Here is an 18682-nt window from a genome sequence, read left to right on the forward strand (position 1 = left end):
CCACAATGGCTACAGAAAAACGTGACTCACGTTCAGACTGGGTCTGTGATGAAATAGCAATCATTACCTTGATTTGGGGGGCTTTTTTGTTGTGCAGAGAAGGGCAGTGGAGCTCGTGAAGGGTCTGGGAGCACAGGGCTGATGGGGAGCGGCTGGGGGAGCTGGGGACTTTTAGCCTGGAGAAAGGGAAGGCCAGGGGTGGCCTTATCACTCTGCAGCCACCTGAAAGGAGGCTGTAGCCAGGTGGGGGCGGGTCTCTTCTCCCGGGCAGCAAAGGACAGGATTGACAGGACGTAGCCTCGAGCTGTTCCGGGGGCGGTTTAGGTTGGACATCAGGAGACATTTTTCGCAGAGAGGGTGATAAGACATCGGGATGGGCTGCCCAGGGCAGGGCGCTGCTGGAGTCACCATCCCTGGAGGTGTTTAAGGGGAGCCTGGACGTGAGTGCCAGTACTGCCACGCACTGAGTGCCATGGTCCGGTTGACCCGGTGGTGTGTCAGAGGCTGGCCGCTATGATCCCGGGGCTCTCTCCCTGGATCCCGTTTCCCGCCCCCGGCCCCTCACGGCGCTTGGCGGCCACGCCCCTCCTCCCGCGCATGCGCCCCGGCCTCGGCGCAGGCACTGCGGGAGGCGCCCTGCGCCGCCGCCGGCTGATGACGTGAGCGGAAGCGAGGAGGGGTCCTTTCCCGGTGCCCGCTCGGCCCAAGGTGCCTGCGGAGCTCGGCGCGGGCCGCGCGGCGGGAGCGGCGCGGGGCGGCGGCGGCGCCATGATGGTGGGCAGGACCAGCGCCATCGCCGCGGGGCTCTGCGGGGCGCTCTTCATCGGATACTGCATCTACTTCGACCGCAAGAGGCGGAGCGACCCCAATTTCAAGAACCGGCTGCGGGAGCGTGAGTGTCCCGGGGCGCCCCCTCCCCTTTGCTCCCGTCCCGTCCGTTCCCGCCGCCGCGCGCTTCCCTCCGTGCTCCCCCCGTTTCTGTGCCTCGCTCGCCCGCCCGGCGGGGGCGCGGGAAGGCAGCACGTGCTGCCGCCGCAGCGCCGCCCCCGGGCCCGGCCGCGACCCCCTCCCCCTCTGCCCCCGGCCCCGGCGGCTTTGCGGCCTCCCGCCGTCCCCTGCCGAAACCACGGGCCGGGACACGGAGTCGCAGAACCGCCAAAACCGGGAGATGCCTTCGAATTCCTACCGGCCGTCCGCCCAGCGCTGCCACTGCAACCCCCGCAGCGCTCACCAGCATCGCCCAGCGCCAGAGGCGTCTGTCCCCTCTGGAGCACCGCAGGGATCGTGACTGCAGCACCTCCTTGGGCAGCCAGCGCCCGCCCACCCGAACGGTGGAAGAGATTTTTGCTAATGTCTCGTCTGAATCCCCCATGTCTCAGTTTAAGGCCATTTTCTCTGGTCCTCTCACTGCAGGCATGGCAGAATAGACTGACCCCACCTCGCTACAGCCTCCGTTCAGGAGGTTCTAGACAGGGTCATCCCATCGGAGAGCGTGTGCTGTAGGTGTTGGGGAGCCTGTGATTTCTTTCTGTGCTTGGTTCAAATTCACCTCCCTCTTGCCTTTTTTCTTGCCCAGTCCTGTTCTCCTACAGGCCCAGCAGTGCTATTGTAGCCACCACATTTACAGGGTGACACTTTTAAAAATCTTTTCTTTGTTTGGAACACAAGCAGGTAAAGGAGTGTGATCTCTTCCAGTGAAGTTGTTGCTGTGGTGAGGCAGGGGTCCGTGGCACCTCTCAGGTATTTCATCAGCTGCATTCTAAACCCTCCTGGCTGCCCTGCCACTGGCTTCCAGGATAAGGATGAATGCCAGAGAAAACTGTTGATTAATCCAAGATGTAGAGCTCTTCTCCCATGGCTCTTCATTATTTCACATCTTCAACATTTATTTAAATCTTTTAATAATCAGTGAGGGTTTTAAGTGCAATTGCGGGCATGAGTACTGAAGGAGCACAAATGAATCATGAGCAATAAGGTGATACTTTTATACTGAGTTGTTTCTGTCAGGGTAATATGTATATTATTCCCTTGGTAACTAATATGAAGATAAGAAATTATCATTGAGGTAAATTTTCCTGGCAAGTAAACACGATGTGATCAGCAGTTTCATGGATGGAAAAGTCAATAACCAGACTGGTTAAAAATGAGTATTTACCTGATGGCATTAAAATGTAGTTTAACAGCTTTGGTTCTGCCTTCATGGATTGAATTTGCCTGGCCAGTCTTGTTGCTTAGCGGTGCATTAATTCTGGTTTCCAAAACTTCCTCCACAGCAAATTATGTCTGTCAGATCTTTCAGCTCCAGGCCCTCGCTCCTGTGTGTAGGATTTTGGCCACATACCTCTTGTGTGTGTGTGTGTGTGTTCCAAGTCCTTTCTTCCCTGCAGTGCAAGTCATTTATTGGGAAATTTGAGTGCAGTTAACTGCTTGATTTGCACAAGCAAACTCGATTTTCGGCAACACAATCAGCCATGGGGTGTTTTTATGATGCCAAATGTGCAGCAGGAGAAGCACTGAATTATGTAAGGTTTTTGCAGAAGCACCAAAAATTATTTTTGGATTCCACGTTTCCATAATCTGAGCCTCTCTGCAGTCATGTTCTGAATAAACCTCAGAACTGCTCTGATTAAGAACTGACATTAATTTTGAAGTGGAAAACAAATGCATTTTGGCTTGGTAGGAGGTCACAGTTGTCATTTGGGGGACTTCATTGTAGAACTTACAGTCCTTGCATGTGAAGCACTGGTCTGCATTTAGTTGTAAGGCTTTGGTTAATTTGTTTTGGGTTTTTTTGGTAGTGTAACAGATTATTTAGTGTGGATGCTTCAGCAGTGGTGCCAGGGATCAGGGAATTACAGCATTTTTACTGTTGGGTAGACAGGAAGGCTTGGGCTGTAAAATACTTGACCAGGAAAGGTTCAGTGCAGCAGCCAGCTGCAGTTCTTTATGTAAAGATTCTCCATGTGCTGTGCAGCAGTGGGGGTATGGGATGGAAAGCCTGGAGAAACCACCTTTACAGCACATCTTTTCCAGTAACCTTCTTAGGGTAAGATCCATTCCAGCCTCTGTGATGCAGTGTCACCAGAATTTGGAAAAGACGAAAAAACCTAATATGTCAGTGGATTGCCTGTTGTATTTTCTTAAGCACATGTGCCAAATGAAGAACCAATTGTGGAGTTTTTTTTTGTCATCTCTGTGTGCTGTATTTGGGCCAAAGTTTACATTGCAAAGGCCTGTCATAAAAATGAGGGGCCAGATTTAGGTTTCTGGGAAAAAGATTTCTTGGAAGTTTCTGGAAGGCTTATAGAACTACTGGCTTTTCCACATGTTTTAATCTTACTTAGAAGGTTTTGTGGGTGGACTTTTTTGTTGGGTGTTTTGGTTTTTTTTTAAGGTCTTGTTGTTGCTACTTGGGGGAGCATGTCTTGAGTCCAAAAGATAGCAAAGCTATAAACATCTGTAGCTGCTGAGCTTCCAGGCTGTATTTTATTAATAAAATAGTTCAGGTATGTTTACTATTTGCCTTCTTGAATGAATAAAACAGAAGTGCTCTGCTTTAAAATATAGACACACCTGTCTTTGTTCAGAGACAGCTGGAATTTCTGGCCGTGCTGAATTTTGCCCAAGAGCACTTCTGCCTGGACAGCAGGGTGAGAGGAGGGCCGTGGGCAGACTTCACTGATGGGAGCTGAAAATGCAGATGCCTTTTTGGATTTTCTGCTCCTTTGTGGGACTGGTTGGGAAGCAGCTGGGGCTACTCAGGGGCCTTTGCAACCCATGCCAGCAGGACAGGCCATCCATTGGTTCTTGTTTGGAACTTGTACCCTTGTACAGGAGCTGTGCCTGGAGGACCTGCACTGTGACAGCTGCAGGTTAGCTTTGTGCTTTGGATGCATGCTCTGCATTTCTGTGCTAATAAAGAATCATTGAATCAAAAAGATTGCCTTTCACTTTTCAAAATGTGATTATTTCCTTAGAATTGAGGAAGGTGTTTCATTTTTGTGGAGGTCCCTGAGGGAAAACAAATTCGGGGGAGTTTGTTTTGTTTGTTTGTTTTTTGAGGTTTTTTACCCTTCAAAGCCATTGATTTTTTGCTTGTCATACTACAAATGTAACTTTTGGTTGTTATTTCAAAGATACTTTGAAACTAGTATTTCTTCTCAACCAGTATGGGAAGAATTCATAAATATCCTTTAGAGTTACTTGGGTTTTTAAATTGTTTGAGCTAGTGAACTTTTAAAGAGCCTTCATATTCCTTCACTATTTCCAGGTTAAAGTATACGATTTCAAATTTGTGTGTTCAGTGCTCAAAAGCTTTCATTGGTTCCAGTCACCAGCATGTCTTTTGTTCTGTTCTTTATTTCAGAATGTTTAACCTGGTGAATGATACCTTTTATCATATTTTAAGAGGAAGGTATCATAGTCTTTCCAAGAAAACACAGTTTTCTCCTCAAAATTATGTACAAGCTGTCACTCTCTGTATTTCACTTTGGTGTTCTTGCTGAATGCACTACAGCTGCAATGTGGCTTGTTGTGATCGTAAATAATTTCAAATATTAAATTTTTTAACAATTTAATATTTACAATTTTATCTATTATCAAAACTTGTTTGCATAGTAGTGCAAGTTGATGTTTTGTGTAAATTAATGCTTCTGAAAAGTTGGAGTGAGCTAACTTTTGAAGCTAAAGTTGAAGCACTAACTTTCAAGAGAAATTCTTTACTATTGAAACCCTCCAAAATTATCAAAATGTGATAGACTACAGCTCTATCCAACACATTTTTCCATCTATAGTATAAATTCACATACACAGGTCAGTTAGTTGTAGAAATCTAGGTGCTAAGTGTTATTAAGATGGTGTATTAAGGTAAAAGGGTGTTCCATCTAGTTAGAATGTGAACTCCCTTGCTATAAAGGACACAACTTGTCAGTAAATGCCACATGTTAGGTTATCACTATACTGGGGAATAATATTCCTGACTGTCTTCACCATGTGCACAATTAAAAATTTTCAATTCCCATGTAAAACTGCTAATCATATTTAAAGTATTTCCAGCTTGTAAAATTGTATCAAAAGAAAAATCAGGGCTGTGCGAGAGTTGTTCTTCATCAGTACAGGAGTTTTCTGAGCAGACACTGAGGACAAAGAGTGGAAGGGCAGCTTAACCACAGGCTGTATTCAGAGGTTTTAGTGGTGTAACTATTTCAGTTGATGAACTGAAGATTTACATAAATGATTATTCCAAGGAAATTGGCAGTATAATTAGTATAATTATTTTTTCTTGTATGAAGAACTGCTACTATAAAGATAGCTTTATACCTGCCTAGCTGCATTAAAAGCAACTTTAATTTTAATTACATTAGTTTTGCTGGAGTGCTACAACTTCATGTAGCAGACCAACTTTTTGCCTTCAGGTAGGCAGTTAAATCTGTAAATGTTTGTTCCATCTGTAAATGTTTGCTTTCCTCAGGTTTCAGAAATGTATGCTTTAGTATTGCTCTTGCTGAGGGATGGTGAGACACTGCCACTTATTAACTAGTTCCCAAGTCTTTGCTATAAAGTAGCTGAGAAACCCTTGTGCTCTGTGTGTATCTGCTCTGGCCTGCTGAAGTTCCCCATGCAGTTTAAAACTAGATAGCTTGACTTACAGCCAATTCTTCTGTGGCTGATGGTAAGAAGTCATGTGGATAATTCCCGTATTACTCTAATTCTCTTTGCTTCTGTGTGCCTGCAGTGCAGGAGGTGTGCTGTGCTGCTGCTGTGCTGCCCTGCACAGCTGGTGTTTGCTGTAGCCCTCAGAAGAATTGCCATTTTGGGTTGGTGCCACTGCCAGCCCTCATTAGACCTCTAAATGATGCTCTGTTGTACTGAGTGGGTTGCAGTCTTCTGCTCAATCTTCAATATTTGGAATACATTACCAGTTTGTTCTTTTGAAAAAGGACTTTGATTTGTTCATGGTTTCAGACTATAAGCTGAAGGGCTTTTTAATTGCAAATTGAAAATAAAATATGTTTTTATTCTTACAGGAAGGAAGAAACAGAAGCTTGCCAAAGAGAGAGCAGGACTTTCCAAGGTAATACTGTGCTCAATAATGCATTGCTGTTTTGAAAGATGTTTCACTTGTATTATTTGTGAGATTTACTTAAGGATTTGTTTTACAAACAAATTTGCAGGATTACAAACAGTCGTGCAAATATGCAGTCTTTAGGTTTTTTAATGCTCAGAAATAATTGTATGGTTGTTTCTTTTTTGTGTCAGATAGTTATATAAGAAAGTACAACATTCACTGTGTGATTTGATGGTGTTTTTCCTCTTTGTAATATGAACAAGGACTTTTCAGACTTTAAATTATTGGTGGGATACACTTTTAACTGAACTTGATAGGTTGTTTTGCAATAAGTATTTTATTTCGTTTTCATTATTACCAATGGATCCAGAAAGAAAATGTAAGATTTCTCTTAAACAATTGCAAGAAATACAGTTGTTATAAACATAATACACCTTAGGATTTATATTTGCTCCTAAATGATGTACTTAATAAACTGAGTAGAGGTATTTCAGGTTCTGTCTCTCTGCAGATTTGTGATGTAGTGTTATAAGACCTGTGTCTCATTTTCAGAAACATTCTGAGTACATTTAACTTAGTGGCTGCACTTGTTTTTTTTTTTGCCAGTGTCAGTGTAACAATAGGGTTATGTGCATGTTTAATTTCAATTGTGAATATTTTCTGCTAACTTTTTATTAGGTGGTGTTTAAGGGCTGATTTAACTTTTACTGTGTGCATTTATAGTTGCCTGATCTGAAAGATGCTGAAGCAGTTCAGAAGTTTTTCCTTGAGGAGATTCAGCTTGGAGAGGAATTACTAGCTCAAGGTAATAATATTTTTTTTTCCAAAGGGTAAGATGTAAAATTATTTTTCTCTGCCTTTGTTAGAAGATGGTTTTTATACACCAAGAAATTCTGGGGAGTCAAATTCATCTAAGAAAAACTGCTTATTTGTTTCTAACCTTACGTGTTCAGAAAGTCCATCAAGGAAGGAAAGGAGCTTCCTGTAGATTGATTCACCGTAATTTAATCCACTCTTGGTGGATGTTTTATTTAAATGTGCTACAGTGTGGAAGATGGTTGATTTCAAAACATTGTAATTTGTCACACAGGTGAATATGAAAAAGGTGTTGATCACTTGACCAATGCCATTGCTGTGTGTGGGCAGCCGCAGCAGCTACTACAAGTTCTACAGCAGACTCTTCCACCACCAGTGTTTCAAATGCTTCTTACTAAGCTCCCTACAATAAGCCAGGTATGTGAAGCATTCCCTGTTGGTCTGTTTGGAAAAAAAAAAAAATTAATACTTACTTTATCCACTGCACCAGTCTTGAGTATGGGGTTTTGTAATCTGTTGGTTTTTTAATATGTTCGGTTAGATTAAAATAAGCTTTTTTTTTTTCCACCTGAAATGTTAAAAAGTGAATATGAAAATCATCATGTAGCATTAATAGCAACCAGGATAAAATAGAAATACAAAACATCTCTTGTGCATAGGGTATGCTACGCTCTTGAAGCAGAGGCATCTGATGACCACAGCTCTGGTACTGTTAGTGGATCCAGTGTTTCCCAAATACAAGTTAGGGGGATTGAAAAAACAGTAACTTTATTGCACTGGGTCTTGAGAGGGTTTTTTTAAATGTGCATTTCTACAAGTGTGTGTAAATGCTATGGAAGTTCATCAAAATGAATCTGTTGCTTTTGCTACCCTGTTGCTTCTGGGGACAGCTTTAGATACAAGATGTTAACTAGCACCAGAACCCCTGACAATTTTGGAAGCTTGGGAGTTTCCCTGGTGATAAAAGCATTAGTAGCTCTGTGTATGAAATGCCCTCCTGTTTCAGTCTGAGTGCAGAGTGGGTAGTGTTGTTAATGTGCTCGCAGGTGAGTCTATTGTGAAATAAATTATATGGTTTATGTTCTGGGAAGTACTAGGGGACTCCCTAACAGTGGTACCTGACAGAAAGCAGAGACTCAGGGCTGGGTATCACTTGGCTCTTCTCACAGATCAGGCACGGTTACATTTCAGGTAAAGGTCCATATACTCAGTGGTAACACTGGAAAGTGTCAGGTATGCAAGATGTAAGAGTTGGGAAAATGACTGAACAAAAATGTTTCCTAAGAGAACAGTGCCGGAAACCACACAGAGGTCATCACTTGAGGTTGATAGAATATTGTTTATCTGACTTTGCCTTTGTTAGGTATTGCACTGTTTGTAACTTCTGTGGAGCTGACTTCAAAACTTTATTCAAATAGATTGCCATTTTTAACTTTAATCGGTTTGTTCAGTAATTACACTGCTTAATGTTCAGTGGAAAATTACATTGCTTGATAATCAGTTGCCTACTGTCAATTTTATGTAATTGTGAATGAGTTTTTCTCCTTCTTACAGAGAATTGTAAATGCACAGTGCTTGGCTGAAGATGATGTTGAATGAGGTCACACCACAACGGGGGGAAAAAGTTTTCTTACCCCAGAAGATGAGCATCAGTAGGGGGATAAAGGGGCAAACATTGTAGTTAATGGACTGTGTACCACATCGGGTTCTACCAGAGTTAAAATTAACTTTGTGTAGGTGGGTTTCGCAGGATTTTATTTATTATCCCAGTGAAAAGTGTATTTTGATAAGAATTCATTTTATAAATACACTGTGTTGAGTTATCAAAGTATCACTAACTTCATTATTATTAAAATACGCAGTTGTAATGTTGTACATATACAGACATAAAACTACGACCTATTAAAAACCCAATGCTCATTTTTGAAAAAACGAAGTTATGGCAATAAAGATTTATCTGCACTTGTGTGTCCCTATAGTACTACTTAAAAATTCAGAATATTTGGGTGTCAGAGCAAATGATCTAAAAATGACAACATTAAAATTTATTTTTAATGTTATGGCTGGTCTTCCAATACTTTTAATTAAGTTTAAAACTTTGTGTAATTTCCTGAGAAAATAAATATAAGATCATTTAAACAGTGACAGATCACCTTAGAAGGAGATGCAGATCACAATGGTAAGAGATGACTGGCTGCAGAAAGAATGACGAATCCATTTCTGTCAGGAACAAAAACGTGTACAGTGATCAATTCAAAATTACTGGCAAACTTGAAAGCTCTAGTAGTACAGGTGTCTGAAACAAAGCTGCTTGGAATGGAACCTGGGCACATTTTAAGAGCACTAAAGTTGGGGTTTTTTGGAAAGCTTGAAATGTTGCAAGGTCAACAGTTGACATTTTGGTCTGTAGTCTTCAAGACTACAAATGGTTGTTAACAGCTTTTTAAAGGCATTTGCCTTAAGAAAAAAATTACACCGATAAGGTAAGACAATTATATCCCATGGGTAAATAGCAAAAGCTAATGGAATTAGATGTACAATTTCAATATGGTGTGGTGAATTTTCATTTACCAATGAAAAGAAGACAAATAATATACAGCAGGCTCAAGTGAGGAGGAGAAGTGTACTTATGAAAGCAAGTTTTTAACGGGTAGTATCTTCTAAATGTCAAAACAGACTGGCTTCTGCTATTCTCTGAGTTTGTGCTATCAGCACTCAGGTGGCAGAAGAAACAATTAAAAACATAGCTTTATCTTGGCACAGTGACTCATTTTTAACTTGAGGAGAATGCTTTGAGGTGTCTTTCAGACCAGCTGACAGTATTGATGATACTGCTGGAGTAAGGTATTAGGTGGCATAATCTTGTAGTAGTGAGATACACTGACAGCACTCTAGCCAACTCTGTCTCATTTCAGCCTGGTGCAAGTTTCCTCAAAGGCAGATTCTCCTCAGTGGTTCAGGAATTGCCTCACACAGGATTTTTGAGAGGTTAAGTGGATATTTGATGGTGACCTAGCAGTCAATACCTGGGTTTGGGAATAGAAATGGCTCCTACTGAGTCATTCTGCTGAGATGGTTTGCTTTGGAATGGGTATTTTCCCCTTAAGCTCTTGAAAACATTATTTCTGAAGATTTGAGGTGCTACTGAAATTTTCTGTAATGTGATAAGTACTGAAGTTAGAGGCTGGTATCAACAAACATGTCTTAAACAACTGAATGCAGTTTAATCTTTGTGCTTGAATTGATCAGGTAGCATAAGGTAAAAGTAAAACGTAGCTGCCATATTCTTCAGGGGACAATGGCCAGCATGCTCTTTTCCTTTTATTTTACAGGGACAAAGTTATTTTGCACTTAATAAAAATACTCTGAAATTACAGAAGTTTCTGATTTTAATGAGGCTTTTTGAAGGAGTTTTTCTTTTCCCTTCTAACCCTTAAAAATAAAAAGTAGGAATTCGTAGGTTATGCTGACAGAACTGTTACCATATTTACCTTCTGTTTTGCTGGTAACTTCAGCCTATCTTTTTAGTTCAGCTTTTAACATTGTTTTAAGGTGAATAAATCTTCCATCCTGCCTTGAAAAACAAACCAAAACAGCACAAGACAAAAGTAGCACCCTTCTGTCAAACCTGAGCATTTTTCTGCTCTCTTTGGTATAATGATGACAATTTGAATTCACATTTTCGCTTACAGCAAAGCTCTCCTGAACTGTGTTTCAGCAAACCTGTATGTCAATTCTGATTTTGAAGAAGGGTTTGGTGACAGTCTGATTATATCTATAAATGGTATTTGCTGTAATAAGCATCACAGACACACATATTGCTCTGACATTTTCATTTTCTTGAGCCTGCAAAGTTACATGCAAACAAACTTTAAGACAGCATAGGTTTAAATGTAGCCTTAAATGCAAATTTATTCTCATCTCTGATAACCCAGAAGTACCTAGTTATTAAGAGCTGAAGCTCTGATACCTGTTTTGAGTGCCTTGGACTAATAGAGTGGAATGCTGAATCCTTTTAACAAGACTTGAATTTTTTTCTTCTCCCCAAATGTCCCAGTGAAGCTAACACTGTACAATTGTGAAGACTTGGAAGAATGCAAATTTGCTGTTGCTCCAAGAGCAGCAGGCTGACAGAGGTATAGCTTAGCATGCACAGTCCACAGATGTTTCAGACTCAAGCAAAGACACTGCTTTCAGACACCAGCAAGGTGCAGGTGATCAGAAACGTGGTGGTAATGATGGATGTTTCTGCATCAGCAGTAGTAATGCCATTGCATTAGCTGTGCATAGTGCTGTACATTTCATTTGTGCAAATGAAAAACGTGTGGAAGTAATCCACAATTCCAGTGGTGGATTTGCTGCTATGGAGCTCACAGCTGCTGGAGAATAAATCAGTAATCTTACTTTACTGCAGGTTAAACTACTAGTCCTTCTCCCAGAAAGTACCATCTTCCCTTCTGTGCTTCTCCAAGAAAAAGGCACTTGTTTTCAGCATGAGAAGGATTTATTACAAAGAAACTGAGAGGTCTGTTAGTTTTATGTTGGGAAATCTTCTGTCCTTGAAGTTTCCAGTTTCTTAGGCAGCTTTTACAGAAAAAACCCCACCCAGCTAGTTTCATTATCACACAGGACTACCTTTGATGTCTCACATTTAAGTTTTCTAGATAATGGAATTAAATCCAAAACCAGAGTGGTAAGGCACACACTGAATCATCTGGCACTAATTTCCTTTCCCTGGGGGCTGACACAATATTATTGTTGTCCTTAACATGAAAAATGGAGAAGTCCCAGCCCTGCTGTGTAGGAGGCCAGCCAGCCATCATCAAAGTAAAGCTCCACCTATCTATGCACTCAGAAGAATCTTTCTAAAGTTTCATTTGTACATCTGTTGATGGTGTGTTTAAAGTCCCTTAGGCTGAACAGTGGCCCTACATGACTGTTGTGTTACAGTTAACATGAGTTAAACATCAAGGGAATCTTTGAAGTGGTCACTAAGTGCTTTTAGTGATTGTTTCAAAGGCATGTTGTGCTGCACACCCATGCTTCTGTGTTTTTAAATGTATGGACATAAAAAGGGCTGATGTGAAAAGAACAACAACAAAAAAAAATTCTTCAAGGTTTCATTGTACCCAAGTTTTGGTTTGGTTTTTAGTTAGTGTGTTTACACTGACCAGCATAGCTTACAGTATTCTCTGTGCACTGACCAAAAGCCTGTTGCAAAGAGCTGGAACTTGTGCTTAATTCATGAGGACTGGGCTAGCTTTCATCAGAGGCTCTCCAGAAACCGAACTAGTCTGGGTAACAGTACTTGTTTTCTGTACTTGTACCAAACTTGAACTTCCCAAAGAAAATGTGGATGTCTAATGCTGTTCTCACAGAGCAGAGTTTGCTACATCCAGTGTATGAAAGTGTGAGTGAAACTGTAGAAAACAGCTGGCCCTTCTGTGTTATTTTTTGTACTAAATTATCCAACATGCTGGCGCTAGATAATGGGCAGCTTTTTCAAAGTACAATGGTTTCCATGTGTTCTTGAAAAGAAAATCCAGGTTCTCTCTTCTTTCCCTGCAGTAGGGGCTGGTTTTAAAGAATATTTACTGGACATCTTTTGATGAGCTCACTACCCTGGTTTGCAATCACTCCTGTAACTTAATAGTCCTTAACTCTTAAAGGCCTCTGAGCTTTAAGCTTTTGACTCCAGGCATACAGTTCCTGTTCCTGCTTCAGAAAGGTCAGGTCTGTCTTTAGCAGGTTGACAGGTGGATGTCCTGCAGTGCTCACTCACAATTTTATAATTTCCCTTGCACCCTGAGATGTTCTTGACTCATCTTTGGGATAAGAGGGTGTCTGGTGGTGCTCACCCATGGTGTTGCTTAACATGGCAGAGTTGCTTAACAGAGTGAGTGTTGCAGCTGGCAGTGTTGCTGCAGCCCATGGATCTCTTGGGATGGTTCACGCTGCAAGGCAGTTGTGAGTGGCTTTTGTGTATGAAATTTCTAGTGTGCATGGAGGCAGAAAACAGATGAAGTCAGATGGTTCTGCCTCTTTGCATGTTGGACCCTTACAGCTAAAAACTGATTTGGCCACGCAATCATTTACTTGAGCAGGTCTTAATCTAAACAGCAGAGGGCAGTTTTGCACACACATTTTGTGCAAGCTCACCCTGCAAAATCCTAATTTTTAGAATCTTCCTGTCTGGTGAGGTGATGCAATGCAGCATTTTGTCCAGACAGATTTGGTACAGTGTGTAAGACACGCTCAGTGGAGCAGCAGTGGAATGTGCTTCTACTGATAATATCTAATTTTGGCTTTTTAAAATCCTGTGTGTTTAAATTTTTGTGATGTCATTATTATGAGGATTTCCCTCTTTCTCTCCATCCTTCAATACAAGCTAGCTGCATTGTACAACTTAAAACTCTGCAACAAAATGCAACCGCATCTGATTGCCAGGCATGCAAGAGAAGATTTCTCCTGCCCAGCTGTGATTATTCTGGGTGAGCTTTGCTAGCTGGAGTGAAAGGAATGCACCTTTCATGGTTAACTGCAGGAGGGGTGGAGTGAAATCTGCATCTTGAGATTTTGCTTGGAGTTGGACTCTGCCTGGTATGGGCCATGTGAGGAGAGCCAACCAAAAAAACAAAGAAGCAAGATATAGGTTGGTGACAGGATGCATTTTCAATGCTGGCTGAATTTCAGCTGATGCTGACAAAATCTACTCACCCCGTTGTGATCCTGCAGCTGACATGAAGTGAGCTGATCTCCTACTTTGTCTCTCTCACGCCTTGGAGGCAGCTGTTCACATTGTAGTAGCACTCTGGCTCAAAACCAAATCTTTACTCCTACATCTCAAAAGTGTTTTTTCTCTGCTTCCTGGTCTTCATTTTGGGGGGGGGGGGGGGTAAAGTGTATGTATGCTGTACAAGTAAATGGAAATTTTCCACCCTTGTAGCTGTGAATCAGCATTTTTCCAAACATTCAACTTGTTAGTAAGAAAATCTTCAGTCTGCTCAACACACAACAACATCTAGACAAAGCTGTTTAATAAAAGATACTGTGTGAAAACCATGCTGCTTCTCTTTCCTTACGTCACTCTGGCCATGTTACACCCTGTAACATAGCCTGGAAAATACAGAAATTTGCTGTAAAAAACCAGTATTTGCCTGTTTTGGCATGTATGTAAAAGAGCATTTTCCTGGAGCTCTGAAACATTAGCAGGTTAGCATCTCTTGTTGTATTTAATATTATTTAATGAGAAAGAATGTACATTCAGCTTTGGTGATTAAAATGACAATGATTATTGCATGAATTTGTGAATTACATGCAACGACTAATTAAATGGAGAAATGAAGAAAAGGGATTCTTGAGCAAGCATGTTCTTTGAGAAACTCTCCTTTGTTGTTTTTAATTGATAGTACACACCTAATCAATTCATAGCAGTATTTCATTACTGGTGGGAGCAGTCTGGCTTTGACGAAGATTTACTTTCACCACACATTGACCTGGTATAATACAGCCTGGTCCTGTAAGTTACCGTGAGGAAGACTGCCAGCTCCTAGCACTGAGGAGGTGGAAGTTTTTGCCTATATAAAGGGAAGCCCCATCTGACCCCAGGTTACAACCTCCATATTTATTGAGTTCTAGTCAGAGTGTTTGCTATAATGACACCTGAATTTGCATAACCATGAGGGGTTGCTATTTGGTTTATGTTTCATTTTATCTCTCCATTTAAAGGTTTGAGCTTTAACATCAGGTTCCTTGGCTTGTTAGAAGTCATCTGGCACAACTAAGGGCCCTTTTTTACTTCTTTGTAGGGATGTTGTTTACTGGCCATTGACACTGGCAGAATTCTTAGCATGAAATTATTATTACTTCTGTATCAGCAGAGATGTATGTGGCACTCTGAAGAATCTGTCAAGATGAAGTCTCTGCTTCTGCAAACTCACAGCCTGCGGTCCTGAGCCCATAATTTACTCTGCATGGTCCTTTCCTCATGGAAACCTAAGCAGTCAAGAGCAGGACATTGGGACAGTGACACAGGAAGGGAGAAGGTAAGGTTTAGGATAGTATGATTTTTTTGGTAGTAATTGGGTGTGTGTTTTATCTGAATTTTGTTTGAATCTCTGTAGCTTGCTTCTTTTCTACATCACATTAATTTTAGACTAGTTAGCTAATCAGTGCTAGTTACTAGTGTAATCAGGAAAAATCAGACTTCAACCAACCATAGATCTGCTTATAAATAATTAAACCTACCAAAAGAAAGAAGTATTAAAGGCTCTATAACTGAATAGATTTGAGGCACAACTTCCCCCCCGCAACTGAAAGCAATAACATGAGCTGTCAAGCACTGGGTTAATTGCTCTGCTGGCAGTCCTGCAGTTTGTAAATGCCTTCTGCATTGAAAATGTAAAAAGTGATCTTCCAGAAATCTAGATTGCTGTGGGATAGCAACTTTGAAAGGAAACTCTGTTCCGTCCAAACTTCGTAATCAGCCCAAACTGTAGTGCCTGAAATTCAGTGATACCATGATGCAAATACCTGGGTCATAGGTATTAAAGCAGGCATAAATAAGGGAAACAGCCCAGAAGGCAATGCAGCGAGTCAGTGTCCATCTTAGATGTTGGACTGCAAACTGTGAATGCTTGACAACCTGATAAAACAGTTGCAAATTGGAGAAGTACTTTACAGAGAGAAAGTTGTAGCCCAGTTTTGGACAGTTGCCCCATCCTTTAAAACAATGGAGCCTTCTAAAGCATGCTTTTGACCCTTCAAGTCTTGGTGGTTAGAGCAGTTCTGTTGGCTCTATCCTCCTTTTTCTAATTTGGAGCTGGTTTCCAGAAAGCAGAGGAGGACATGCCTGGCAGGTTATGTGGTAACCACACGTTCAGGAAGTCAGATGATGAGACTGGTGTGCCCTGCCACCCTCAAGAACCGATGGACCATCTGGTTCTTAGTGGGAGCTTGAGTGCCACTCGGGCGCCTTGGCTTCTCTGGGCAACTATGAAAGTAAGTGCTCATAAGTTATGTTGATTTTCTAAAGGGAATACATCCCCTGAGATGGAATGTACTGATACTGGGGCAGTGCTCTCCCCATGCTTTTGGTCATAAAATGTGAAGAAAGGAAAAAAATTGATTCCTTTGTAAAATCCCTCTCTTATTTTGGTTGTTTCCAGAATGGTGTTAGGACCTTGTCAGTTGGGAGCAATGTTTTCTCTGCTGCATTGCCCTTGAAGATCTTCAGCAGGCCTGACAATATTTGTCATTAGACTTTAGATCTTTTCAAAGATATGTATCTCCTACCTTGGGCAGCACATTTTCAACAAAAACAGTGATCTCACCCTGATTTTAAAGAAAAAAAGAAACAGATTGCAGTCTGACAGAACCAGCAATGGCTCAGACTCAGGAATCTTCATGGCCTTTCCTTTTTTAAAATCTGAGTGTTCAAATTCTGCCTGCCCAGCTCCTGATAATGTTGCAGGTGATGTGGGTCTCAGGGGGTGACACTGCAAACTTTGTTATTAATTGATGCAGGAGTGGTTATGTAAATTCAAAGTATTTGTAGGTCCTCATAGCATATGTAGTCACCAAAGAATTTTTAGAGACTATCACTGGGTTTTTGAAGACATGCTGCTGAAAGAGTAGTTCTCTGGAGCAGCACTGATTATCTTCATTTGGGGGAACTTAAGTGCATTTTCCTTTTTTCTTGGAAGACCACATTATTTTCTGCTAATATCAAAGAACATCACCCTTTGTGACATGCCTAGAGATGCAGTGTAGCTGTGCTCTTGTGAAGCTTCACCGGAATCAGAGACCAAAGACACAGAGTTAATGATTAGCTAGACACATCATCCTTTGCCCCGGAGCCAATACGGTCTGCTGGTAATCACCTTTCAATGCCTATAAGGTGTGAGACTGCTCATTTATTTCAGTGGGAAGGGCATGTGCAATGAAGCTGAGCTCTGTGGGCAGTCTTGGATGCCTGATGCAAGGCTTCTTTCATTGCTTCCCAAAATGATGGTGTGTTCTGGTGGAGTTTAGGCACTGGGAGTGTTTTGTTTTCTTGGTAAATGTAAGTCTGCTGCAGCTAGTATCTTTCAATTTAACAGCTTTCAGTGAGTGTCAGAATTCTCAAACACTCTTTACTTTTTAACTTGCTGTGTGAAGATCATACAAAAGAATTTGTATGCTGCCCTTTGCTGGCATCTTCTGAAGACCAAGTGCCTGCCTTTTGCTGTCTAAAGGGCTTAGCACTTGGGCTTTTCTTTTTTAAAATGTTGAAAGGTTAACTTTTGTATTCTTTTCAGAATACAAATGCAGAGGTACATTGCAGATGTACATAGTGGAGTCAAATTTTCAGGGCTGGCACTGCAGATAGCGTCAGGGCACACAGCTGTTTGGTCCAACATGACTGGGAACAGGGCATCAGGTCTAGATTCAGACCAGTCTCCATGGGACATGGTAGTGCTCACCATTTCTGCCAGCCCATCATTTTGCCACAGGCATCCATGAGATAACTGCAGAAAACGACAAAGCTGTGGTAGCTTTGTGTGCAGCAGCAGTAGCAGCAGCAATGGAAGATGAAAATCTGTTTGGGCCTCAGTGCAAAAAACAGCTTTTCCTAGCAAAGCCAAGTTCATCTTAAAACTTCTTTATGGATGAATTTTTACCTTTTCCCCCTGTCTTCCTACACCTGTGTTTTATAGACCAAGCAGTTTTGCAGTTTTCAAGCTTGGCTGTAAATCACGAGAAGGAAAGGGGGTGCCATGTCCAGGTGTGCTGGCCAGCGGTGAGCACCGGTGCAGGGGGCTCGGGGAGCCGGTGGAGCCTCGCTGCTTGGGCTTCCAGAGCCCGTGTCGCTAGATGGCAATGTGGCACTCCTGCAGCTGCGGCTCCTGAAAAAGGGCTTGCTTTTCCTGTATTTATCTCTGCCAAACTGATGATTGCACCCACCACCTCGGCAAGAGAACAGAACAAAATCATTTCATAGAACATTACAGCTGTTGTACCTTTTTCTCTTCTTTCTTTTTTTTCCTTTCTTTCCCCCACAGTTCTTTGTCCCGCAGCAGGGTGCAGCGGTTTAAAAACCTTCTTTCTTAATCACTCTCCTTCTAAAACCAGAGAAAACACAGCCTCTTGGGAGAAATTAGCTGTGAGAAAAGCATTTCTCAAACAATTGCCAGGAAATATTGTCTTGACCGATATTCCTGATGTAACACTGTCGTTCTCAGTACTGTTATTCTAACATACTCGACTGAAAAAACAGCAGGATACAGATCTGTAATGCATGATCTGCAGCTTACCACCTACCTTACCTTTTTATATACATTTGCTTTCAGTTTGTATCCTCCCCCCACCCCCTGGAGCTATTCTGTTTCGGAGAGTGAAGAATTATTTGTGACTCTCCTCTTGTGACTAGTGTAACAGGCCAAGACTGTGACAAGGCATGGAAGAAAATTAAGGTTATGCCTCTGCTGCCTGGGTTCCTGATTGAAATTCAGTGTTGTGTGCTGCAGAGGGGATCAGGCTGCACGCTTACAGCGATCCCTCCTAGCCTTAAAGCCTGGCAGCCTGAAAATACGTGAGGTTGGTAAAGCCTGAATTTCAGTGGGAGCAGCTGGAGAGCAGGTATGCATGAAGAAGGGAGCAGAAATACACTGAGACCGGGGTCTCGACCCTGAAAGCCCTCTCCCCTTTTTTGTATTCATGGAAGATGGACCAAGCTGTAGGGTGGGGAGAGGTTGGAGGAATGGTGGTAAACTTGAAGTGCTAAAAGCCAGCAATAGCAGTGGCTAGGAACTGCTGGTA

At 42.0% G+C, this 18682-nt stretch overlaps 1 protein-coding gene and 1 non-coding gene across 2 annotated transcripts; both read left to right on the forward strand.

Annotated features, from left to right (window-relative positions):
- Positions 1-652: 652 nt before the first annotated feature.
- Positions 653-13945, forward strand: TOMM20 (translocase of outer mitochondrial membrane 20). Its single transcript, XM_038130315.1, has 5 exons — positions 653-892; positions 6027-6073; positions 6791-6872; positions 7158-7300; positions 8438-13945. Exons 1-5 carry the CDS (start codon positions 769-771, stop codon positions 8480-8482), a joined length of 441 nt encoding a protein of 146 aa, XP_037986243.1. The 5' UTR covers positions 653-768; the 3' UTR covers positions 8483-13945.
- Positions 1753-1887, forward strand: LOC119699974. The gene has a single exon (XR_005256621.1). It is a non-coding gene; the product is annotated as a small nucleolar RNA SNORA14 (small nucleolar RNA).
- Positions 13946-18682: the final 4737 nt, after the last annotated feature.

The sequence above is a fragment of the Motacilla alba genome, chromosome 3, assembly GCF_015832195.1.
Source record: "Motacilla alba alba isolate MOTALB_02 chromosome 3, Motacilla_alba_V1.0_pri, whole genome shotgun sequence".
Classification (NCBI taxonomy): domain Eukaryota; kingdom Metazoa; phylum Chordata; class Aves; order Passeriformes; family Motacillidae; genus Motacilla; species Motacilla alba.

Excerpts from the sequence above, each read along its gene's own strand:
- TOMM20 (XM_038130315.1), top strand. The coding sequence starts at position 769 with ATGATGGTGGGCAGGACCAGCGCCATCGCCGCGGGGCTCTGCGGGGCG. Across the intron at positions 6,074-6,790 it reads AGAGAGCAGGACTTTCCAAG|TTGCCTGATCTGAAAGATGC; the intron begins GTAATACTGTGC and ends GTGCATTTATAG. Across the intron at positions 7,301-8,437 it reads AGCTCCCTACAATAAGCCAG|AGAATTGTAAATGCACAGTG; the intron begins GTATGTGAAGCA and ends TCCTTCTTACAG.